A 25,304-nucleotide genomic window follows, 5' to 3' on the forward strand; every position below is an offset into this window, starting at 1 on the left:
TTGAATAGAGAGCACACAGAAGAGATGCTCAGGACTAGGTCTGCACTTCAGACACTCACTGGTCATGAGACTTTTTTTTTCCTTACTCCAAGCCGGTAGACGGCGCTGTACTTAGACTGTTTTGTACAAGGATGTCAGTCTTTCCCATGCTTTTCATTGACAATTGTGAGTCCTTTTTGTCCATTTGTACATGCCGTAGTTGCCGGTTGTTGGAGGTCAGCCGTGGGAGGTGTGCGCTAGAAATGTGCAACGCAGAATGTTATGAAATGGAAATTACCATGATGGACAATCTTTGCATTTTACACCCGCTTATGTATAAATCTTGTATTTGTGTTGAGAAGTAACCGGAAACCGCTGAATACAAGGAGTTTCCCTCACAAGAGCGAAGAGGATAATCTCTGTCCGTTTTGTCCTGACGATAGCTGCACTCTACGCGAGGACAGCCCTGCGCGCCGCTTGTTGGACAAGGTTTTGGTTGGAACCGCGCAGGCCTGTCAATCGGCAAACTGCCCCGCATTGTTGGGGCAGGAATTAGATGATTTCACATTTCATCAAATGCTCTTATTTTACCTGGGGTTGAAAACGCAGCAATGAGGAAAGACGTACGGATATTGCTGGTCGGGGAACGTGAGTATTTTTTAAGTAATTCATTATCCTGACTGGCTAGCAACGTTTTGTAGAAGCTTCGGTCAATGACCCAGTGATAGTCCTTGATAGACAAATAGCTAACGTTAGCTGCCTCAGCTGTCTAAAATATAACAGCAGACCATGTAACATCACCTGCCAGCATGCATGGCTACACTATTTGTGACCTGCAAATTATGAAAGGAGGGGGAGACAGTAAGTAGGGACAGCTTCTGCGGTTTTTTTTAATAAAATGGCGCAAAGCGACACTGAATTCTGAGTTTAATATCTCCTACATGTCTGGTTGTTCCAGTATGAACTAGCAACACTGTGGATGTCATTGGCGGGGTGCAGAATATTTTAATTCCAATATGAAAATGTGAATTATGCGCGTTCAAAAATGCAAACGGAGTCTTGTTAGCACATTGGCTGATGTGTCAAAATCTTGAATGTAGCTTTCAGGGGAAAGTTGTCTGTTGCTAAGACCCATTTCAGTTCATATGTTTAACGGTAAATGAGGTGATCAATACATTGTTCAGCCTGACTGATATGTATAGTATGTTACATTTATGGCATCAGCAGATCCATTTGACCTGCATGCTAGCTAAAAGGAGCAGGCGTTTGTTGACTTCAGTTTATTGTAAGCAAGCATCCTCTAGCTGTGCGCTGTGTTGTCAGTTGTGTGCGAATCATTTGAGTCTTTCCCAATTTGATTGGTTGTATAGGCCTACACATTATTTTGGTTCGTTATTGACTGCATTCATAAGAAACAGCGGTGAAGACCGTGTATTATCACAGACCACCGCTGGTGCCGCAGAGTCGCTACGAGTGTGTGTTGTGCTGGCTTGTGTTTATCAGCACTATTTTTATATCGGTTTTGGTGACGATGCTGTCTGGCCTACATACTGTTGCTCGCTTCACTTTTCAGCTGCCAGTGTGTTCCCACTGGGCCGCCAAACTTGTACGTGTGCGACGTGTCCAATATTCGCTGTCAAAGTTGAAGGCACCTAAAGTGTGTGTGACCTTTTGCAGATTCCCAGATTCACGCTCCCATCTCATTACACTCCCATTTCATCTCGCTCCCACTAGCCAGACTAACGGTACCACCGCCATATTACGGAGCCAGTTATCTTGTTGATGTTAGTTTTTTGTTTCTAACCCTAACCCTAAACCTAACCCTAACCTTAACCCTAACCCTAAACCTAACCCTAACCCTAACCCTAAACCTAAACCTAAACCTAACCCTAAATTGCTTGTATGTGGCAGTATATGATAATACGTGAAATATAATCGGGTGGGGACCGCAAGTCCGGGAGTGATAGAAACACCGGGGACCGCACGTCCGGGAGCGAACTCCGTTGGGAGTCTCAGTCTGTATGCCCATTTTGCATACCTAAAGAAGACGCCTGGATGTGACTGTTGTTTGGAAATGAGCACGTTCTGTTGCGCGTACGGCCTTTCACACTCATTTTCTTTGTGTATAATGGCCAGAGGTGGAAAGAGTACAGAAAATGTGTACTCAAGTAAAAGTATCTTTACTTTGCCTAAATTCTACTCAAGTGCAAGTAAAAGTACCTATCTAAAAATCCACTCAAGTAAAAGTTAAAAAGTACTTCACTTAAAATGTAATTTGAGTAAAAGTACTTAGTTACTTTTAATTAGCTTTCCTCTTGAGAATGTCATGTTTATTTTTCTTGAATATCGTCCTCCATAACCTCTATCTCTTGCTTGGCACCAGCCATGATCCAATACATTGATACAAGATAGTAAAATAGTGGAAATGCTGTGTGCCATCCTGCACAATCTTTCATTTACGGCGGATTGTGGCATTATTGTGCATGGCATTTTGTCTCTCAGTCATTTTTTTTTACTCAGTACTCAGGCCAGGTTCCAGTGTAATTGAGTAAAGTACTTGGGTCAAAATGTACTCAAGTACAAGTAAAAGTATTGATTTAAAAAATTACTTAAAAAGTACAAAGTATTCATAAAAGCTACTCAAGTACAATATTGAGTAAAAGTATTTAGTTACTTTTCCACCCCTGATAATGGCAATGTGTTGCTCATTCCTAGTGATACACATAGATGATGCATTCAGTCACACGGCATTTAAAATGTTACAAACCCGCTACAAACACTTGACCAAGCTATATGGCTTTGGCTGCTTTGCCCTCCTGTGGGTTACCTGACCTTTAAGCACCCCGTTCCTCTCACTCTGCCAGTCACAACATTAGCAAGGTAATGAGGCTTCTTTGAACAATGTCCCCGGGTTCCAATAGTACATTCAGTTATCGCTCATAATGATTTGTTGTTAATTTTTCTTTACAGCCAAAGTGGGGAAGACATCACTGATCATGTCTTTGGTCAGTGAGGAGTTCCCTGATGAGGTGAGACATCTCGGATTATAGACCTGTTTACTCCGGTCATCCTTCAACATTGTCTTTTGTAGTGGATGCTGAGAGCCATTTTCCATCCTCCTTATGCAAGTGTTCTGCACCCCCTGTCTCAGGTTCCACGCCGTGCTGAGGAGATCACCATTCCAGCTGATGTCACACCAGAGAGAGTGCCCACACACATAGTAGACTATTCAGGTAACGATGCTTGCGTGTAATGGACTTGGAATAATATCAAGTTCACGTTTTAATCCTTAATCTCTAATATATCTGATGGATGATAAGCAGGGCACATTATTCCGGTCCATGACACAGCTTTGTGTATTTTTGAGATTTAGTTCATTTTTTGTCGTTTTCAGAAGCTGAGCAGTCAGAAGAAGAGTTGTACCAAGAAATAACCAAGGTGGGTCATATTTCCGTATTTTTATTAAGCATGACCGCTATGCAAAATTAGCTGTGTGGACTACTCAGTGATGATGTGTTTTTTACAGGCCAATGTAATATGCATCGTCTACTCGGTCAACAACAAGAAGTCCATTGAGAAGGTAGGTTATGTAAAATGGTCTTCTGATACTGCATGCTTACTACTACTGCATACATTTGATACAGAGAGCATTTGACCTATAACTACGGCCTATATCATCCACAGGTGACAAGCCATTGGATTCCCCTCATCAATGACAGGACAGATAAGGACAGCAGGTGGGTGTTCCAGATTTTGAATTTGGAACGGAGGATTAGCTCCTGTCTCTCTCTCTCTCTCTCTCTCTCTCTCTCTCTCTCTCTCTCTCTCTCTCTCTCTCTCTCTCTCACAGGCACGCGTTCTGTCTCTCTCTCTCTGTCTGACTTAAACTTTCCCTGTCTGGACCCCCATATCTCTCGCTCTCTCTCGCTCTCTCACCCAGCCTGTAAGTGTTTGAGAACAAGAGGGTGGACTCTCAGAGCTATTTGAGAATAGCCACTGGTGTTGGGCTATTTATAGCTACCTCAATTTGTTTCTGACTATACACTGACACTTGAAATATTGCACCACTTTACCTGGGTGGTAAACCTACCCCAGTTGGTTCACTGTTGGCTTTTCTGTTAGATGTGCATTTTTGTACTTCCTCCCTCGTGATCTGAAAGTTAAGTACATCTGTACTGTATTTCTGAATGAGATTCTGCTGGCTGGTCAGGTTGTATTTGTGCCTGGCCTGGTATCCAGGCAGCATGTTGGATATGTAAGCTCTATGCATGTTGTGTAGGTCATTCAGGCCTGGTTGACAACACGATTGTTTTATTGTCGAGGAGCATATAGATATGCCAATCACTTCCTGTCCCTGAAAGCTGATGCCCGCCACATAAAAAGCACACATGTTGTCATTGTCATGTGATGGCGTCCTGCCTCTGAGCAGCCAGCCACAAGTCACACCTTAACAACCAGGCCTATTTCTGTTGAAACATGTCCTGTAGAGGGCAGATGTTGTAGCCAAAAGGGGTAAGGGCTGCTATATCTTGGTAGAACGTTAAAAAAAAACCTAAGAAGGTAACGGAAAATGAACTAAGAGCGCCTTGAACTTTTATCTCATCTACACATGCATCTCTGCGTACTGTAGAGACCTATTTCAGTCAGCCATATCATTCTTTGATCTGCTTTGTAAAGTACACATGACCTAAAGAAAGACTGACATCAGCTATTCCTTCAGTCCCTCTTTTTTTGAATGCTCAGACATTCTGAAACGTTTCTTTTTTTTTTCTTCAGGACTGAAGCCAGCGAAGCAACATGTGTTTACATGTGTGCTGTTAATCTCCCTTTCTAAATGCCCTCTATTTGTGACAGAAATGAAGCAACCTACTGTATCTGTGCAGTAATCCATCCATACTAACTCAATGTTCTCTGTCTACCTCAACCTTTTGGCAGGGTGCCTCTGATCCTGGTGGGCAACAAGTCGGACCTGGTGGAGCACAGCAGCATGGAGACCATCCTGCCCATCATGAACCAGTACTCCGACATCGAGACCTGCGTGGAGGTGAGCCCAGTCGTAGACATTAGCACCGTACTGTGGGGAGAAGGGTCAGAGCTTGCTACCTTCTCATCGCAATGACTGGGCAAGGCCAGCTCACTTTTCTGTGGTGGATGCATTTGTGTTTGTTAGTTTTTGTGCTTTTGGGGTGCCTGAATTTCCTTGCAGCATATGTAGAAACATCATCCATAGGGGAGAGGTGGACAAACTGAATTTAGAGAGGAACTGTCAAGCCATGTTCTTCTTCTGCCTGTTCTATCAACACTGGTGATTCCACTGATCATCTCATCTGCCTTAGGGAGCAGCAGGAGTTTACTTGTACTTTCTAAACCCAGAAAATCTCTCTCTCTTTATGGGCTGATCAGCACTTGGCACCTACTTCATGGCACCAGCGCTGGGCCTGTGGTCGTGTTTGTGAGAGAAGAATTGTTTTCCCCTTAGTCTGTATTTTGGGTGCCCCAGTTTACTTTGCTGCGTTTGCAGAAACATTAATCTAGTACCACTGACGTTGCTCAGCTCAATAACTGTAATCGGATTCCTTCACGAAAGGAGAGATCTGATCTCTACCAGTAGCAGCGCAATATTGGTTCCATTTTGGAAGCATTGTTGATGGCGACAATCATAATGATTTTTTTAAATCATTGCTACTAAAATATTCAGACAGCTTCATATCATAGCATAGGATCCTCATTTCCAACTTGGGGGTTATCTCTGTGTTTCCTACACCTAAACAGTACTGTACGACGGCGTACCAGGGAACACCTGGTGTTCCGCCAACTTGGGGTGTCATGTGACCTGGGCACCAGTGCGGGCGTGCGGATCGGCAGGGAGGCTAGGGCGGCACGCCCCGGTGCCACGCGCGCCCACACACATGCACACAGACACAAACGTGTCATGTAACAGGGTGCCGCATGGCGTCTAGCCCAGTAGGGGGGAGATCAATATCAACCAGCCCCTCCACCCCCCCATCCCTGCCCCTGGAGAGCACAGGTTTAACATGGTTGGCTACACGCCCCGGCATTCTCTGAAGAGCAGGGCAAGGAAGCGCTGGCTCTTTCTGTAGGCCTACTGGGTAGCTAACTTTTAACCAGAATAATTTGGCTAAAAAAGACTTAGATCAGCAGATCTGATCCAACACTGCAATAGGTCACTGTTTGGCAATGCACACTCAAGTCTGTCAGAACAATGCTGCCGTTTCTTTTCTTTTGCCTTTTATTTAGAATTAAAACCCTCAGTGATTGTGTAACTGCTCAACCTCTGTCAGTAACGTGCTTCTCATGTGTAAATCTCTATTTGTGTTCTATTAGTGTTCAGCAAAGAACCTAAAGAACATCTCCGAGTTGTTCTACTATGCCCAGAAGGCAGTTCTCCACCCCACTGGACCCCTGTACTGTCCTGAGGACAAAGAGGTGAGCTACAACCTACAACCGCAGCAATCTAATGAAGACACACAAAGTGGTGTCTCAACATGCCAGAATCCATACTACTACTGATGGGTCATTGAACAATGGGAACAATGGATGGAACTTCTATTCACTTTTCAATTTTTATGTGTTCCTCTGTATTGACAGATGAAGCCGTCATGCATCAAGGCCCTCACACGCATTTTCAAAGTGTCCGACCTGGACAATGACGGGATCCTCAATGACAACGAGCTGAATTTCTTCCAGGTGCGAGAACATTGTAGTTGGCAGGCTACCCTGAGGCTGGCTCTGGGTGTACAGTACACAGCAGTCAAAGTCTTTCCTGATCCACCATCATGCAAACACACTTGCTAGAAGCAATGTTTTCCATTCTGATCCTCCCCTGGAGATGTTGCTATGTAACAGTGTAGCATTATTTAGAGACTGAGTCAAGGAGGAAGTTTCGAATCCTCAGGGGGGAACTTGACATTGAGACCTCAATACCTGTATTGTTGTTGAACAGAACCGAAATAACACAGCAAGGCCACAGTGGTATTGAGAGCGGAAGCATTACAGAATTCACTCATCATACATTTACACATTACACATACATTACAGCCAGGGGCCCTAAATTAACTTTTTTCATCACCAGCCAAAATGGCTAGAAGATGGTAATCTCAATAGCCAAATACACACTTACTAAAGGGTCAAAGTGGCTAGTAAGTTGATCTTTTCTACCAGCCAAACTGAAATGTCACCAGCAGTTGGCTGGTATTAGAGCCCTGCAGCCACATAGGTCTATAAACTGTATGTAGCCTGACTAGTTCATCTAAAAGACCTATGGAAAGGCTGAAACGGAAATGAATTGCACAATGAGTCAAATGCTGTCAACTATTTTTACTATAGCATGGAGTAAAGCGGGTGTCATTCTGCAATAGTCTGTGGGAGGTTGTGTTGTGTTGTGATTGTCTGCCATGACTCACTTTATCTCATGCCTCGATCTGCAGAGGACGTGTTTCAACATCCCTCTGGCCGCCCAAGCTCTGGAGGACGTGAAGAACGTCGTGAGGAAGAACATCACAGAAGGAGTCAAGGACAATGGCCTCACACTCAAAGGTAGGTAGTCTCATAATTGATGCCTTCGATTGTGCCACTAGGTTCTGTATTTTGTTTTTACATGGTCCTTTCAGGCACTTTTAGGTCCCAAATAAGTTATTTAGTTGCAGGTAGAATGGACATCATATGGAAACTTCAGAAGTGTAGTTTGCGAGAAACTAAAGGTTTTACAGTTTGTTTATCAGGTTGAAATCTTTAAATTGCCCTAATTACATGTGTTCATGTGTTTACCTTCCTCTCTCTATCCTGTGTCCAGGTTTCCTCTTCCTGCACACGCTGTTCATCCAGAGGGGCCGGCATGAGACCACCTGGACTGTCCTGCGCAGGTTTGGCTACGATGACGACCTGGAGCTCACACAGGAGTACCTGTTCCCCCTGTGAGTCCCAGACATTGCTGTTTCATTTTTTTCAAGTTGTGTGATGCAGTCTTCTGAGTTGTATGGCCATGGTATTGTAGTTTTATGACATGCAAAAGTACAGTATGGGTCCTCTGGGTTTTTTTTTCAACTGCCTTGATGTCTCAGTCAACTCCACTTTAAGTAGACACCATTCGTACAACGTTTTAAAACATCAGAGCCATTTACGGTCGATGCAAAGTGCAACGATTTTTTGTTTGCATCTGGGCCTTCCTCTGGCGGTGAACCGTTCTTTAAGTTCTAGAGCTGCTAAAGTATTTTCCTCGAAGAGTTGTGGAAGTGTGTGTTACATTAAAGCTGTTGTCTTTTTTGTCTTTCCAGGTTGAAAATTCCTCCAGACTGTACCACAGAGCTGAACCACAATGCCTACCTGTTTCTGCAGGGTGTCTTTGATAAGCATGACAAAGTGAGTCTATCATGAATAGTCTCAGACTGTTGATCTGTTTAGGCCTGAAATCTAAGAAAAAACTAAGCCATAATAACTGATAAATGTCAGAAGTAGTTATAGCTGTCTAGTAATTGGCCGAAAGAATTAACATCTAATTCAGTTGTTTATTTATTCATCCCAAAGAGAATTAAGGATTATTATTGAGAATTTTATGAATTATGAATCTATTTTATTTATAGATTTTATAAGCCTCTCTCATCCAGCTTTCTCTGTAGATGATTAGTTGGCTCATTGGGACGTGTGTGTGAAGGAGGATGAGCCATTTCCTGAGATGTTTGCTGTGTTGCAGGACCGGGACTGCGCCCTGTCACCTGACGAGCTGAAAGACCTGTTCAAAGTCTTCCCATACATGCCCTGGGGCCCAGACGTCAACAACACGGTCTGCACCAACGAGCAGGGCTGGATCACCTACCAGGGATACCTGTCACAGTGGACGTGAGTACTGAGCTCCGTAAAGAGCAGTCAATATCATATTGAGGTGTTCAGAGTAATGCGTCTCTTACCAAACTGTCATCCACGAAAAGACTAATGATATCTGTGTATTGACATGCCTTTATTATTATCCATCAGGCTAACGACGTACCTGGATGTGCAGAGGTGCTTGGAGTACATGGGCTACCTTGGCTACTCCATCATCAGCGAGCAGGAGTCTCAGGCTGCAGCCATTACCGGTAATTTAAAAAAAAACATCCGCTTGACTCAATAAAACACAACTATGTACACTGGTTTCCATTTAGATTGCATTGAAAGCAGCCCTGAAAAATGAGAAAAGGTCGCACCATGCATAGGTTTTTTTTATTATTACACAGACTCGTTTCAGCACACTGAGGAAGGCAGAACGCCGAAACGTGTCTGTGTAATAATAAAAAACCTATGCATGATACGACCTTTTCTGATTTTTGGTCAGCAACAACTTTTTTGGTGAAGCCTGCTCCAGCCTTAATGAACTTTTATTGAAAGCAGCCCAAAAATGCCCTAAAATTAAACCTAATGATGAAGTTGTGCTGTTGAACCACCCCTTGAGTGCACTTACTAACAGCCATGTTTGTTCATGCAGTAACGCGGAACAAGCGTATCGACCTGCAGAAGAAACAGACCCAGCGCAGTGTGTTCCGCTGTAACGTACTGGGAGCGCACGGCAGCGGCAAAAGTGGCTTTTTACAGGCGTTCCTGGAAAGGAACCTCGCGGTGAGCACACGTTCACACGATTAGTCTTGGGCTGCTCAGGCAATGATGATGCTCTAATTGCTTCAGCAAATGTTTGAGTTGGACATCAGACTATTCTTTTGTACTTGTTTGCACCAGCATGCCTTCTCACTGTGTACGAAAAAATGACAAATAATTGGTACTTTCTAACAGTACTTTAAACTTTTCTCTGGGAAATCATTAATTATGCGAAGTAGTGTCAGTGTGAATTTGATCATCTGACTTGCTGTTGTGTTTCCTTCTGCAGCGGCAGCTGAAGATAAGGGAGGACCACAAGTCCTACTACGCCATTAACACCACCTACGTCTACGGTCAGGAGAAGTACCTGTTGGTAAGCTCTCATCTCTTTATGAATGCTGTAGATGTGGCAATAGTGTGAGAGATAATCACTGACGAGATGTGGTCCTGCTCCCTTTATCTCTCCTCTCCTCTCCTATTCTTCTCATAATCTACTCCTCTTCTCTCCTCTCTATTCCTCTTCTCCTCTTCTCTCATCCTCTTCCTCTGCTCTCATCTCCTCTTTACTCCTCTTCTCTCCATCCTACTCCTCTCCTCTCTTCTCTACTCTTCTCCTTTTCCCTCCTCTCCTTGTCTACTCTTCTCCTCTCCTCTCTACTCTTCTCCTCTACTCTCTACTCTACTCTCATCTCTCCCCCCTCTCCTCTCCTTCTCTTCTCCTCTCCTCTCCTTCTCTTCTCTTCTCTCCTCTCCTCCCTCCTGTCCTCTCATCTGTTCTCCTCTCCCATTCTTCTCTTCTCTTCTCCTCCCTGCAGCTCCATGAGGTGGCTCCAGACATGGACTTCCTGTCCGATGCGGATCTGGCCTGTGATGTCGTCTGCCTCATCTATGATGTCAGCAACCCGCGCTCCTTTGAGTACTGTGCAAAGAGCTACAAAGTGAGTTCAATTCAACACCACTTCAGGAACGGAATACTGTTATAAACCGATTCAAAGCCTTGACAACCACAGCTAATGCCCATTACTTAATTGGTAATTGGTAATTAATGTAAGCTTACTACAATGAATAGACAATCCACTAAAAATAGAAAATTACAACGTCTTTGATGTTTATACATGTGTGTTTCCGTGCAGCGCTACTTCATGGACAGCAAGACGCCGTGCATGATCATCGCGGCCAAGTCCGACCTGCACGAGGTGCGGCAGCAGTGCACGCTCTCCCCGCTAGACTTCTGCCGCAAGCACCGGCTGCACCCGCCACAGCCCTTCACCTGCAACAGCACCGAGGCGCCCGCTAAAGACATCTACACCAAACTCACCACCATGGCCATGTACCCGTAAGTACTCTACACACTCTGACTCACTGTGGCTCTTTCATACTTCATACTCTTTCATTCTTCTCCTTTTCTTTTCTTTTCCGTCTGTGTCTCATCTTCAATCTGTGATCGGTGAGTCGTTTGTGGTGTTCTCTCCTCCTTCTGTCTCGTTGTCTGGTCTCTGGCTGTCTTTTCTATTCACCATATCTTTTTATTTGTTAGTCGTGTGTTGTGTACTCTTACTCCCACTCCTCTTTCTCTTCTAGCTGCTGTCTTCTGTTTTTGTCCTCTCAATCTCTGGTGTCTTGTCTGACCATCCCTCTTTTTGTGAAGTGTCTTCCGTTCTTCCTGACTGATCACTGTCCTTGTTCTGCCGTTGCATTAAGTCTTTCTGTTGGCTCCAGAGGGCTTTGTGTTGAGCTGAAGCCTCTAGGTTGACGGCGAGGGCCCTCATTTAAAGCTTACGAACCCTAATGAGGTAATCAAACTCTCGTGACCAGGGAAGTAAGATTGGATTGTGTAATTGGATTGCTCAAAAGCAAAGCATGGCGAATCGATACATATTTACTAGGTCCTGAACATACAACTTCATGTCAGGCCACATGTTAGACCTGCCTTACCCTCACTCACATTCTGTCAACAAGTGAAACTGTGGGAGATACAGTGACTCTGAGTATTTACAGCAATCCACTCACCTTCACGTTTCACCGTTTGCAGTACTGCTGACATAGAAGTTAATTGCCCTGGAGATATAGGGATGAAATGGAGCGTTATGATATGTTAAAAAATAACAAACTGGGAATTTTGCTGAGGTGCACTTGAATATCCTGTAAAAAAAAAAATCCAATATACTATACAGACAAATAAAAAGGCAGCGTCCCCAGTCTTTGCATTGTGCATGAACATGATGTGAGGTCCTCTACTGGGGATTGGGCCGCTGCCAGCGAGTCGATATCTGACAGTCACTCTGCATCGATTTCCATTCGTCTGACCTGGAGAGATGGAGTGGTGAACTGAAGACCAGCGTAAATAAAGTCCCTTGTGCAGAGATTTCTGAGCATCACAGGGAAGTCTGAATGAATCGGAGAGCTGACGAGAGAGAGAGAGAGAGAGAGAGAGAGAGAGAGCCAGAGAGAGAGAGAGCCAGAGAGAGAGAGAGCCAGAGAGAGAGAGAGCCAGAGAGCGAGAGAGCGCGAGGCCGAGACGGAGAGGATAGGGAACGTTCTGATGGGATTGCGGCTTTTGTTTAAGAGATTGGCAGGTGAATCTGGCCAATGCCTGTGACCTCGCTCTCTTTTTTTGGCTATTCTCTAATTCTCTTCCATTTCAATCTGTCTTCCTTTCGTCTTTGGTGTTCTCTGCCTCCTGTCTCTGGTCAGTGTTTTCTCTGTCTGAACGCCTCTCTGTTGAATGCCCTTGATTTTGATGTTGACCAGTTTCCAATGAATGTGACTTGATGAAATTGTATGTCAGTAGAATCAAAAATTGATGTCTCGCTTTTGATCATTACTCGAATATCATATCATTACTCGAATATCATAAGAAAGGTATTGCAGTTGCTCTGGTATATAACCGAGGAACAAAAATCTTTCATGTTTTGCCACTATTTGATTACATTGATTTCATTATGTTGTTTGAGAAAAAAAAATGTTGTTCAACTTTATTCCAACCTAGCCCTCAGTCCAAGCCAAGCCAAGACCCTGTCCCTTACCATCCCTTCCCAGCCCCGGCCTACTCAGACCCCTAATCCATCCTACATGTTCCCAAGTCCTCAGCCTGGCCCTACCTACCCACAATTCCCTCTCCACATGGTCCCATACCCATCGTCCCGACCTGGCCACTCCTGTCCCTTCCTTTTATCAGGTCCCAAGAAGAAAGGTGGAGCCATCTCCACTACCACTCAACCGACAGAATGGTGTAACGTCTCCGTGTGTGTGTGTGTGTATTGTGTCTGTGTGTCTCCGCAGCCACGCCAAGCTACGGTGCATGTGTGCCTGCAACAGGTGCACCTTTTGCGTGTCGCACAACGTCCTGAACTCAGAGCTGGTGCGCTCTCTCAAGGCCACCCTCTACACCGCGCTCCTCAGCAGGTCCACAGCTACAACTACAGAAACACTCCACTGCTGCTCCTCCTCATATCGCTCTCTCCTGCTCTTCTACGATTTTCACTATTTAATCCGACTCTTACTTCTCCCTCCCTCCCTCCATCTGCCCTCCTCCCCCTGCCGTCGCTCTGGATCATGTCAAGGAGCTGTGCCCTACTTTTCTCTTTTTTATCTTTTTTATTATTCCTTACTCTTTTTTTTTTTTTAAATTGTCTTTTGCTCCAGCTCCGCCTCTGGCTCTGTCTCCTTCCAATGCGTTTGTCCCTCTCTTCATGAGCTCAGCTTCTGTCTAACACTCACTCTCTCTTGCTTCTGGTCTTCGGCCCATCCAAAGTGTTCACTCTTCCACAGTGTACAGTGCACAATGTAGGGGACACAAAACAGCATTTCTCACCTTATATAGTGAGTTCTATTGTAGGTTCATTGACATTTTTTTAAGCAGAGACATCAAGTGGTACAACCACAGCCAATGCCGATGTAATTAGTCATTTATTGGTAATGAACGTCCTGCAGTGAATATGCTTTTTGGGTGATCCACTAGAAATAAACCAAAAAAATGAACCCATACAAAAGTGGCATTAGCTGCGGTTGTGCCACCCTACATGTGGTGCTACTGCTAAAACCTCAATGACCCATATACTGCGGAGTGGACGGGTGAATATTTCGGACAGGGCCAGGACAGGAGGCCCTCTGATCTGCACTCTGTTGCTATGGTGCCAAGGCTTGGGTTGTAGTGGCTCTGCTCAGGTTTAATATGCGTATCCACGTGCTATTTAGACGCACAGTCCACTCCACTGTCTGTTGGTTTACGTCAGGTTGATGTTTTCGAAGGTGGATCGTCTTAAGGTTAGCTGGGTCTTGGCTCTTGTCTGGTGTACGGACTCTAAAAGCAGAGAGAGAGAATTTCTGCTAAAAGCGGCTTTGTTTGGGGGCTGAGCACTTTTAGTTTTGTTTGGGTTGCTTGGAGGAAGAGGATCATCAGAAGTGATTTGTTGTTCGGTTCCTCCTGAGGTTCGCCATGTGGATTTTTGTTCCCTTTGGTTGAAGTGGTGCTTGCGGTGGGTGCGGTGTATGCTCTGTTTCTTCACTTCACAGGCCCAATACATCCATGGACACAGTACTATTTCACCTCTAGGATGAAGACATGGATAGGCTGTCGTATAATTCATTGTTGACGATTATTGAAGAAGAGTTTTGCCTTGTGTGCATGCGAGCGAGAGGAAGAGAGTGGTTGTGAGTTTGGGAGATTGAGAGCAATTGTGTGTCAGTTGAGTGCTTTCATCATGTTGTGTGTATGAGTGAATATTTTTAATGTGTGTGTGTGACTGGTGTCTCTCCATCTCCATCTCCATGTGTGCTGCAGCTCCACTCGTCACGCCCTGTCTTGGCCGTGGAGCAGCAAGCTGGGTCTCCTCCTAACCAAGCGCTCCGCCCTGCTAGCGAGGGAGGTATCTGCACGGGAGACTCCCCATGTCTCACCTCGCATGTGTCCCTGACTGAGGCCTCACTTTACAGTGTAGGCCGGGCTAATTCTATAGGCCGCACTAATGGTGTAGGCCCTACTAACACTGTGACAGTACTGTGTTGGGGAGTTGAGGGATAGCGTGGGGTTGGTGGTGGTGTGTGGTTTGCTGTACTGATGACTATGGTCAAATGGATACATTCCTAGCACTTTGTAGTATAGATATTTTAAAGCTTTATTTATCAGTTACTGAATTATTTTATGAAGTAAATGATAAACTATTAGCAAAACATTTAGAAATGTTTGTAAATGATTAAGGAATGCTGTGTGAATATTGGCATGTATTCTGGAATATATGGAGTACGATGAGTGAGTTATGTAGGCCTAACCGTGGATAGTGAGGGATAAATCGAGCTCAATGTAGGGCCTAAATCTTATCTAACCTCACTAACTGCACTACAGTCCATTGGTGGTTTTAAATGTCCCAGTTTAGTAAAACTACCGATAGACAGCTGTATTTTCCCCACACTTCCATAAACGTCAGTCTTCCATAAAGTTGATGGGCTTTTTATATTAGTTCATTGGACTCGGCATGTGCGTGCTGCATGTTTGCTGTGGTGAACTCACCATTGTGCTGGGTGACAGTCATTCCTTCATCCTATTGATGTCTTGCCATTTAATCTAAAAATATTGTATACTTCAAAAGTCATTTGGAATACAATTGAGTCCTAATTTCATTGTTTTTTTGTGTTGTTTTTATCCTCTGTTGTCTTCATTTTCCCCTCCTATAGGTGTTCAAAGTCTTTCGTTTGGTTGGCAGTGTGTCTGTTTGCTATGCATTCGTTGGCCACAAATTAATTTTAAGCATCAATTTCCTATTACATTGATGTGTGGTTGCTGCTTTTTAAAACCGATTTGGGGTGTCCTAGCTGCCTGGTGTGCTGGCTCGGCTGGTCTTGGTTGACTAATGCCCTGTAAACAAACAGTGTGTGCGGTTCAGCGGTAACAAAAGTAGTTTCATAATATCCAAGTTGGCTTGATGAGTACTGACTTTGAGGGACACTGGAACTCTTGTTTTTATTAATTGGTTAAGGAGTGACTCCTTTTTGAGACAACTGCATGTAAGGTCATTTCTGTCGTATTTAGCATGCATGCAACTCATATGTAACTTTTTTTGACTTTTCATCAAACATTACTTTCAAATGGTGTTCCACTTGTGCCAAAAACGTTTTCCTGGCATGTGGCTATGTACATGGATAAGATGGCATGGCATGGTTTAGGCTTGTTGCGTGTTTGTGTGTGGTATTGCATTTCACAAGGTGTGAAGGGGTTGATGCTGTGTGGCGTGACGTGGCGTGGTGTCATATTATTGGTGGTTTGAGGCCTGCCGTGCTGAGACCTGCCTCCCCCTCTGCATGTGTGTGTCTGTTTGTGTGTATGTGATGTGTGGTATACAAGGTTGCGGCCCTACTTAGAACACCTGGGCGCATACCTGTTGCTTGACGAGGAGGAGTACAGCCTCGTCCACCAGGTGCAAGAGGTCACCTGTGTGGAGGAGTCCATCTACATGGAGTCGTCTGTTGACCCCTTTATCCCCAGGTAACGGCCACGTCCAACAGGGGGCATGTGCTGCTCTGCTGTGTGGGGTTGAACCTGGTGGTACACAGCATGACTGTAATATTCCTATGATTCGCATAACTGTAATTGGACTACTGTTGCGTAGAAATCTCACAATCTCCGTAATGAGTTGTAAACTGTTTACATTTGTGAGGTGTGGGTTTCATGGTTTAGCACTTTAAGAACAGTTGCCCCTAATGCAGGGGTGCGTTTCTCGACTGTGTCGTTCCGAAGTTAGCAACTTACTTGGTTGCAATGCAATTTCCCATTGGCAACCTAGTAAGTTGCTAACTGGTTAACAATGTCTGCCACCTACAGCGCTAAGGGAACTCCATTTAAACTCGCACTTCCCTGGTCTCCTACGGGCTTGATTCGTCTCTGCCTTTTCCAATGTCTCTGCTGTAGTGTAGTTGCATGTGGAGGGTATGGCCTCTGTCATCTGTGTAGATGTGTGGGCTATAAATGGGTTGGAACCTACCTACCCTGGGGTGAATTTCTCAAAACCAAAGTTGCTAACTACATTAGCTACTTTGCTGTTTTCAATGCATTTTCCCATTGGCAACTACCGTAGTTGCTAACAGGCTAACAACTTCTCTTTTGAGAAACTCACCCCTGATTTGGATGTAAGATGCTATACCTGAGGTGAGTGGACCCATATGTTTAGGAAACCCGGTTGAATGTATTTTGACTCCTGCTGTTGCTATCAATTTAGTTTTTGATTGCAGCTGCTTTCAATGTGTTGTTAATAATGCAGTTTTTATGCTTGGCTGATTTATCCTTGAGCGGTAATTGTGTTGTCGCCAAACTGAAGAGGTGTTCTACTTTAACCCACAAGCTTTACTGGCATACTTGACCCCATTCCTCCATGGCCATGGCTGCAGTGGACATTTAGACAGGACGCCTGTCGCCCTGGTCTTCAAAGGGCATTCCAAAGCTGCTACGTGCTACAAAGGCCTGACGTGCTCTCTGCTTCTCTAACTGCTTCTCTCCTGGTTTCTTCTGCAGTCCTCATTTTATCCCCCCTCTAGGAGGTTCCTGTTCATTACCGATACTCACTCTCTTGCCCACTGACACCCCCACCCCCCACCCCACCCTCTAAAGCCCCAAGCCAGTCCCCCTTTCTCATGCTTCCCCTCTTCCTCCCGTCACCTCCACAGTGCTAGTTCCCTGAGCCACTAGAGTCTATCCCACCTCAACAACAAACCCAATCCGCAGTCCACTACTAGAAATCCCTCTGATCTACTACAAATAAATGGCATATCAGTTTTCGACTGTAATATGGCATTTGTTTAACAAAATTGTCTGTTGTAGTATTGGTAGTTGCTAAAAATAAATGACCTTGAGAATGTCAATGCATCTAATTTGAAATCAATTTCTCTCTCTCTCTCTCTCTCTCTCTCTCTCTCTCTCTCTCTCTCTCTCTCTCTCTCTCTCTCTCTCTCTCTCTCTCTCTCTCTCTCTCTTCAGGCACATGACCCAGGCTGACCTGAAGAACTCTACCTTCTGGCTGCGGGCTAGTCTGGGTGCCACCGTGTTTGCCGTGTTGGGCTTCGCCATGTACAAGGCCATCCTCAAGCAGCGATGATCAGTGTTAACGCACACGCACGCCCGTGTGAAACATGACCACAGCAACCTCCCTCCCTCCTTCGCTCTCTATCCCTCTCTTCCTCTGCTTTTTAACCCCTTTGCAACCTCCCCACCCTACCCCAACCCACCAGACCAGACCTCCTCCCTTTAGTTTTCCCCTAGGCCTGTCAAACCCTTAACTAGAAACATTGCAAGTCCTAGACCATAGCGCCATTGTTTTCTATATATTCATATATATATATTTGAAATGAAGAAAAACAAACAAACATGAAAAGTCGCAACTATTTTTCTTCTGAGCTTTGTTGGAACCCATGCGCCTAAGAGACAACAACAAAAAACCCACAAACAACAACATCGTCATCTGCGACAAAGGGCATTTTTCCGAGTGCTGCAGATAGCTACCCTGCAGTTGCCTTCCTGGTTCGGCCTCCTTAGTTTCCACTGTTTTTATCTCCCTAACGGCTGATTTGAACTGTTCTCAGGTCAGTCAGTACCTGGCCTTTCTTTCCCTGTCTCTTGACGCCAGGAATCATGGGAACTGCGGGTAGCTATGGTAACTAGCACAGGGTCCTCAGCTCAGATCGGACACTGACCTCCATGTTTATAAACTGTATATAATGCTCAAAAAGAAAAAACCTAAGATCACACTCATTTCTCTCTGAGGTGGAATGACAAACGGACATGGTCGGAGGAACTTGTTGTCACACTACCCAGGAGACAGACTACCAACAAAATACCAAGCCATTTCTAACCTTGTAGAGGTTGTGTGTTCACAAGACACATTACTTATGTATTAATTTATTAACATTAAACGCTATTGTTTTTTTTCTTTGCCTTTTGTCCGTTTTAATTGTTTTTGTTTTGCATTGCATGAAAGCAGGCACATTTTTTCATTAGTGATTTGGTTGTTTTTTTTAATTATTCATATTATGTTACTTTAATGACACTTGATCACTGCTGCAGAAACACCATAAAAGAACAAAAAAGGACTTGTGGCCTCCCTGAACGCAGAATGAACTGGTTGACTTTTCTTCGTCCAGTTAACAGATGGACTGTATGTTGGACATGAACATGCCTTCTAGACGGTGATGTGATACTACGCTGCCTAATGTCAGGAACCTGACTAACAGTTTGGGCCCCTTCATGTTGTGCCCTCTCTTCCACCCATGCCTCTACCCGCTGGCTGAGCACCTGGCGCCCCCCTCTGATTCTGGGTGGTCATGACCGTGTGACTTTTTGCCTTCAATGTCACTTAGCTGAGTGTCTTTCTCACTCTTGTCAGTGGGCTGAATAAACTACTCTGCCACATAGCTGTTACCTACTCTTTGGACTCTTCATAACACTGTATCACCTTGAGGTATTATCCTTATTATTATTTTTGTTTATGTCATCTGTTACAGCCTGACACCCACCACCCTCTTCTGTCATAACCAGTGGTGGGACACGTTTTATTCCTTTCCAGCATTTACAATAAATGATTGTGTGATCTACCTGGTTTCAAACTCTTTGTCTCTGTTCTGCTGTGAAGTAAAGCCATTCACTAGAGAATGTATAGACAGAATGGCTATGTGGTTTACTGATATCAACAGTTTCATGTTGCACTTCATGGTCAGCTTGCCAGTGTGCCTTTTGTGTTTGGAAATGTTTGATGGAATGGGTGGAATGTTCCTAGTACATTTTGTTAGAGAGGCTATTTTTTGATAAATGTACAGTTATGTACATAGGACAACCATAGCCCTTTTACCCTCTCTGGTACAACTGGTGTGTGTGGGGGAGAGAGCTTGAAAGAGAACGTGAAACTTCACCTGTGTACCACTCTGCACTCAAAATAAGCAGTCGCACAAACCATATTTGGACTATGATTGTGTGGTTAACATGAGCATCAGTGGGTTAGTCACAGCTGAAATAGCAGAAGTGATGTGGTAGGTGGGAAGCAGCCTATTGTGCTCTTCAGAGAAGGAAGGGGAGACTTTGGTGAAAGCGATATCATTTGGAACAGTGTTTGTCAACTCGTAGGCCTACCAGAAGGAGACTGCCAGAAACATGTCTTCAGATTTAAGCACTGCACCTATGCTGTTTTTTGAAGGGTACCTGAAGAAGAGGAAGGATAAAATGGTGAGTGTCTGTGTTTGAGAGGGTAGGGGTTCCAGGGAATGCTGACACTTTTATATCTTTATTAAAGTATGCTGACGAAGTAAATAAATAACATCTGGACTGATTTGACAACAGTGACTCTTTGACTTGGTTTATGATGACAATGTTTGGACACAGTGTACAATATAGCTATGGTATATTTTTTTTGCTAAAAACATCAAAGTGTGTATTTCATATGAAATGTATGTACAGTACATTCACTGGCTTTGTGCTCATACTTCTGTCAGAAAATCAGATGGGCAACCTATTGGTTTAGACTCCATAACACAACACTTTTCTTCTACAATAAGAAAGAAGGACATGCTGTGAGTTATTTATTTTTGTTCAAACCTTTTTTATAATTTGAAGTGCATCAGGGGTGCATTTCTCAAAAGAGAAGTTGTTAGCCTGTTAGCAACTTCAGTAGTTGCCAATGGGAAAATGCACTGAAAACAACAGAGTAGCTAATGTAGTAAGCAACTTTGGTTTTGAGAAATCCACCCCTGGGGTTGTGTAGCTCTTTGTTTACTGCTCACTGACAGTAGCTGGCATGTGCCAGTAATTTAAGATTAAGCTGGAAATTAATCACATTCTTTCATTAATTCGTGATTGAACTGTGATGTATCACTAATTTAACTTTCTTTTATTTCTTTAATGATTTCTAGTCACACCTAAGAGGACAGTACTACATATACATGGTATGTCCATTGACTGACACGATGAACACTTGTGTTTCGCTTTGATTTGTCATGCATTTAATACTCACCTCACCTTGCACAGGAGATGATGATGTTCTTGTTCAATGTAATTACAGTAAGGCCACCACACCATGCCAGTGACATGTCTTTTGTCTTAGGTTCAGTCTGTGCGGGAAGTGAATGAAAGCAAGCGCCACACGTTTGAGATGACCATGAAAAATGGGAAGAGAAAAGTGCTGGTGAGTTCCCTTGTCCTGATTCGATTGCCCTTCCGTGAGCAGGGGCTCTCTGATTGAGGATGTGGTCACCTGTCTGTCAGTACCATTGTTTCTTTACCTTTATTGCTCTTTCAATACAGGGGAGAGTACAAAAGTCCCCTCTGACTATACTGGCTTTTGTGTTTTGACTGTGTGCCTGGCAACACTGTTTTGGTTTTAGTTTGGGTGGTTCTCTTTGGCATTTGATTTGGTGGTCTGCTGCTCTGATTAAGTGAGTCTTTGTTCATCACTCTAGTTGTTTATCATCTTACTGTGTGTGTGTGTGTGTGTGTGTGTGTGTGTGTGCGTGCGTGCGTGCGTGCGTGCGTGCGTGCGTGCGTGAGTGCATGCGTTTTAATTCTCAGCCTGAAACAAAGACATCTTCCCTTATTTATGGATAATCCAATGTACTGGTTTGTGTGTGTAAGACTGAGAGAGTGCATCAAATTTATTATTTTTTTCCCCTCAAAGAATATATTGAATATATAGTACTATGTGTGTGCGTGTGCATGTGTGCGTGTCAACAGGCCGCCGAGACGCCCGACTTGAGGTGTCAGTGGGTGAGACAGCTGTGGCAGGCCATGCAGCTCTCTGGCTCTGGACGCTCCCTCAGCGTCTGTGCCTGGTAAATGGCACACTCACGTCTACCTCTACAGTACACAGCTAGGCCACAGCTAGATATAGAACTGGGACAGTTTCTATCTCACCAACCATTGGAACCCACAATCACGCTACATTTGCAACATGACTTTAAGTATAATACCACAATGGCTGTGAAGCTGTATAGACCAAGATACAGGACCATAAATAGCCTTTCTATGCAACCTAATGGGGCCTAATCTGAAGTTCACTTTCATTTTCCTTCTGTCTTTCTGTCGGCTGTACATTAACAATAGACAGGTGCTTGGAACAAACTATTGTCATAAATGTACAATGTCGGAGCAATGTGAAGTTCCCCATGGATTAGTCAAACTCATTTATAAAGCACATGTAAAACATCTTGCACAATCATACAAATTATATAATACACATATTAATGAACAATGACGTGAAAGCAAAATGACCAAGTAAAATATGGAACCAGCTTTCATGCTGTATTTAAAAGCTTGGGCGTATAGTATATGAGATTTGGTTCAGGGTGTGATTTAGGAATGGATAAAGGATGAACCAGTCTGATATGCCTACGGTGCACTGCTTTCCTTCCCTTCAGGCCCAGGGCTTCTCAGCACGAGCAGAAGCCTCGGGTCGTCTCCACGCCCCCCTGCCCTTCAAACAGGCTGGACCCAGACCTGATGGAGAATACAGCTCAGCCCTCCTCACCGCCAGAGCCTGAGTCTGTCGCCCTACCAGACAGTGACCTGTACAGCGTTCCCCGCACAACAGAGAAAAACATAATTCCCACAGATACTCCAATATACTGTACGTATCTCAATGGCTACTAATGGTGACTAGATGTGTGTGAGAAGACTCTCATGCTGTACTAGGTCAGGGATATCAAACTCCGGCTATGGGGCCCAAATCTGCACGTGTGCACAATTTCGGATAATTTTAGGGTAAATAAATACTGTGCTCGGCCCACAACTTTATCCATGGTATAATTTTGGCTCACCATGCATTTGAGTTTGACACACCTGATCTAGGTGATCATAGTCGAGAGTTAATTCGTAGGCTATTAGACTTGTGCTTGTAGCTTGTAACTTCAAGCTTTAAATAGACGTCCAGTTGTGTACAAAAACACTTTTGACAGCTGACTAGATGGATTATAATCTGTCATGAATGGGTTTGGAAGTCACAGTTAGGAATTTGGGAAGTTGTGTAAAGTACTGTAAGTGTGTAGTAGGAGTGAAATATGACCTCAGCATTTAAGTCAGCACAATTTTCCTCTTTCTACAAAGAAGAACTGAAAATGAATATTTATAGAAAACCCCATTGTTGGCAAATGTCTATTTTTGTCATAATATGGGCAAATATGGCAAACTTCCATTTTAACATGAGTAGATGTCACACTTATGTCATACTTTTCAATATAGAGACCTTGTGATTTTTTTTTTAAAGAACTGTCTCCTGAAAGGTGTCTGTGACTTATTTTATCCCCCAGGTAATGTTTACCAGTACACTCAAGTTAACAAGTTAGCAAGTGACCAGAGTCAAGACCAGAAGCAGAAACCTGAAGAGAATCTTTACGACGTCCTCCCACCAACCAGGAAATGTGAGTTTTATTTTAACATTGTAACATTTTTGTAAAAAGATGTATAGTCATAATTTCATAATTTCGAAGAGTTTCAACTTAACATTGTTTCAAAATTTGAATCTTTTTTTAGCCATGCCCTTGATTGAGGACATCTATGACACTCCAAAGGCATATAAACGGCACGTGGAGCAACCACAGCGTAAGATTCATGTTCCTTTTCTTCAACAAAGCATCATGGGAACACAAATGACTCCATATATTTTTGATTGGATTTATTTTTGTCATGTATATTGTACTATACTACTACTACTACTACTACTACACTACAAGTTATATGATGTATGTACGTGAAATCAGAGTGTAAGTGTACCTGGTCCATACAAATGACTCAGAATCCAACTGTATTTTTAGTAAGAAGCTAAGTAAATTTTTAGTAAAGCGGTTATTCAAAGTACATTTAAAATATCTCATATTGATCAGTGGGTTGCATGAAGCATGGCCAAAAGTGCCCATGTAGATAAAACCCATTTCTCTCTATTTCCCCTTTTGTCTGCATATTATACCATCTGTTCCCTCACCTCCACAGCCCATACAGAAGCCACAGAGAGCATCTATGACGTCCCCAAGTCCCTGCTGAGGAAGATGCCAGAGCACACGCTGGGTGAGTCACCCTCTAGCCAACTCTCATACGTACTGTACGTCTATCAGAGGACCCATTTTCCACAGACATGTGGTCACTGAAAGAGAACTAAAACTATGTAGGCATTTGTGAAAGGGAAGGTGTCTCATACAGCTTAAAACCATGTAGGCATTTATGAAAGTGAAGACGTTGTATACAGCTGTTATGGTGTGACCCCTTACAGAGGTGAAAAAGAAATGGTGTATTATTAAAGCTGAGAAAATTACAAAAGTCTTTTCTTTCCCCCAATTGTCCATTCCAGAGAGCCAGGCTGCAGGAGATCAACTGGTGGCCGCGTACTCCATCACCCCTCTGAGATGAGACACAGAGGGTGCATTCCAATATGCGGACTTCCATCCTCCCTTGCTCACTTGCCTGCTTGTGACCTCATGATGACGTCACTGACGAGAGAAAAATAATTCAGTATCTTGCAAAAGCATGATTTTGATGCAATTTTCTAATTTGCAATTGGGTTGGTGAATGAAAAACATTCCCCCAAAAAGTGTTGTGGCTAGACTGACAGCTGGGAAACTTGATTGTTTTCTCCACGGAGGCGGGGCCAGGAGGCGGGGCGAGGCCACAAACACAAGTGGAGGATGGGAGTCTGCATATTGGAATGCACAGTGAGGATCCCCACAGAAGGCCTTCAACAGCACACTCTCTAACCCTTCGTTCACACACCCGGGCGCCGTCCACTGACGGATCCTATTGACTGCATGGGGGCAGAAGCGAAATGCATTGTGGAGACTGACCGTTCTGTCCAGCAAAATGTTCAGAAATTGTAACTTTTCAAGCTGCAACAGATCAGTCAGCCGATAAGACTGTGCGTATGGTATGCATGTAAAGACAACCTATCCGTCAGACATGCCTACTGTCACCGTCCATCGGCGGATGGTACCTGTGTGAGCAAAGGGTAAGGGCCAAGGACAGCTGATCACTATTGGCTAGAGAAGACAAAAGATGCTCACAAGAGGGTTTGCTGATATTAGTACCTGCAAAAAAGTCTGTGGAGAAGTCCAGTCCAAGGACATAAGTGACTATTATCCGTCATGTCAGTTGACCTTGACTTCTTGTTCCTGAGGAGGTGTTATTACACTTAAAATTGTGGGACTGTCCTTTCAACAAATGAAATGATTCCATTCTCTGTGATATCAGCTGGCCTTGACTATTGTTAGCTCTTGCGGGTTGCTTATATCCACTGACATGCATACTACATTTTTTATGTTATTTCAGTGGAATGGGTTTTGTCAAACTTAGTTTCGCTCTGTTCTGAATTTAATGTTTAAATGTTTGAGGGGGTTGTCATTGGGATTCTTTGACTTCATTGTGTACTGTAGAGATAAGATGGAAGCACTGGGGCAAGGGAGCATAGTGATCCACATTTATTGAGTGCCACAATGTCAGACGTTGGCTGAACCACAGCTAGTATATACAGATGGAATGATGCTGGCGGAATCCAGAGACGGTTAGTTAGTGTGCAATAGTGGGGCCAGAGCACTTCATTACAACACAGCACAACTACAAACAGTCTCAAACATGATCTCTTCATTTCACAGTTATAATAATATATTAGCACATTTTCACAAACGCAAATATTGCTTGTGTCAGTTTTTTGTGGCTACAGTTGTGGGAATAGATAGGGGTTGCTGGCAAGGTATCACAAATACAAACTCCACAAGGTTTGCACAAAAACAAT

At 43.9% G+C, this 25,304-nt stretch overlaps 2 protein-coding genes across 4 annotated transcripts; both read left to right on the forward strand.

Moving 5' to 3' along the window:
- The first annotated feature begins 198 nt into the window (after positions 1–198).
- rhot1a (ras homolog family member T1a) lies at positions 199–19,140 on the forward strand. 3 transcript variants are annotated; one of them, XR_010038966.1, is made up of 21 exons: positions 199–627; positions 2,950–3,008; positions 3,131–3,212; positions 3,374–3,417; positions 3,506–3,559; positions 3,664–3,716; positions 4,915–5,023; positions 6,325–6,426; positions 6,589–6,687; positions 7,428–7,536; positions 7,793–7,913; positions 8,274–8,358; positions 8,690–8,835; positions 8,971–9,071; positions 9,458–9,588; positions 9,854–9,937; positions 10,380–10,502; positions 10,698–10,900; positions 14,348–14,426; positions 15,236–16,045; positions 17,531–17,618. XR_010038966.1 is itself a non-coding variant. In XM_063223523.1 (19 exons), the coding sequence occupies exons 1-19, from the start codon at positions 591–593 to the stop codon at positions 17,646–17,648; spliced, it is 1,860 nt and encodes a 619-aa protein (XP_063079593.1). In that variant the 5' UTR covers positions 199–590; the 3' UTR covers positions 17,649–19,140. The 3 variants fall into 3 exon arrangements, 2 of the variants coding, with proteins under 2 accessions (XP_063079593.1, XP_063079584.1); XM_063223523.1 differs by lacking the exons at positions 14,348–14,426; positions 15,236–16,045 and having other exon boundaries at positions 17,531–19,140; XM_063223514.1 differs by lacking the exons at positions 15,236–16,045; positions 17,531–17,618 and having other exon boundaries at positions 14,348–15,228.
- A 553-nt stretch (positions 19,141–19,693) lies between these two features.
- On the forward strand, positions 19,694–23,929 carry LOC134459664 (uncharacterized). Its single transcript, XM_063212046.1, has 9 exons — positions 19,694–19,765; positions 20,032–20,109; positions 20,449–20,481; positions 20,640–20,720; positions 21,266–21,363; positions 21,949–22,157; positions 22,837–22,947; positions 23,516–23,590; positions 23,871–23,929. Exons 1-9 carry the CDS (start codon positions 19,694–19,696, stop codon positions 23,927–23,929), a joined length of 816 nt encoding a protein of 271 aa, XP_063068116.1.
- Positions 23,930–25,304: the final 1,375 nt, after the last annotated feature.

This window comes from Engraulis encrasicolus, chromosome 2, assembly GCF_034702125.1.
Source record: "Engraulis encrasicolus isolate BLACKSEA-1 chromosome 2, IST_EnEncr_1.0, whole genome shotgun sequence".
NCBI lineage: Eukaryota > Metazoa > Chordata > Actinopteri > Clupeiformes > Engraulidae > Engraulis > Engraulis encrasicolus.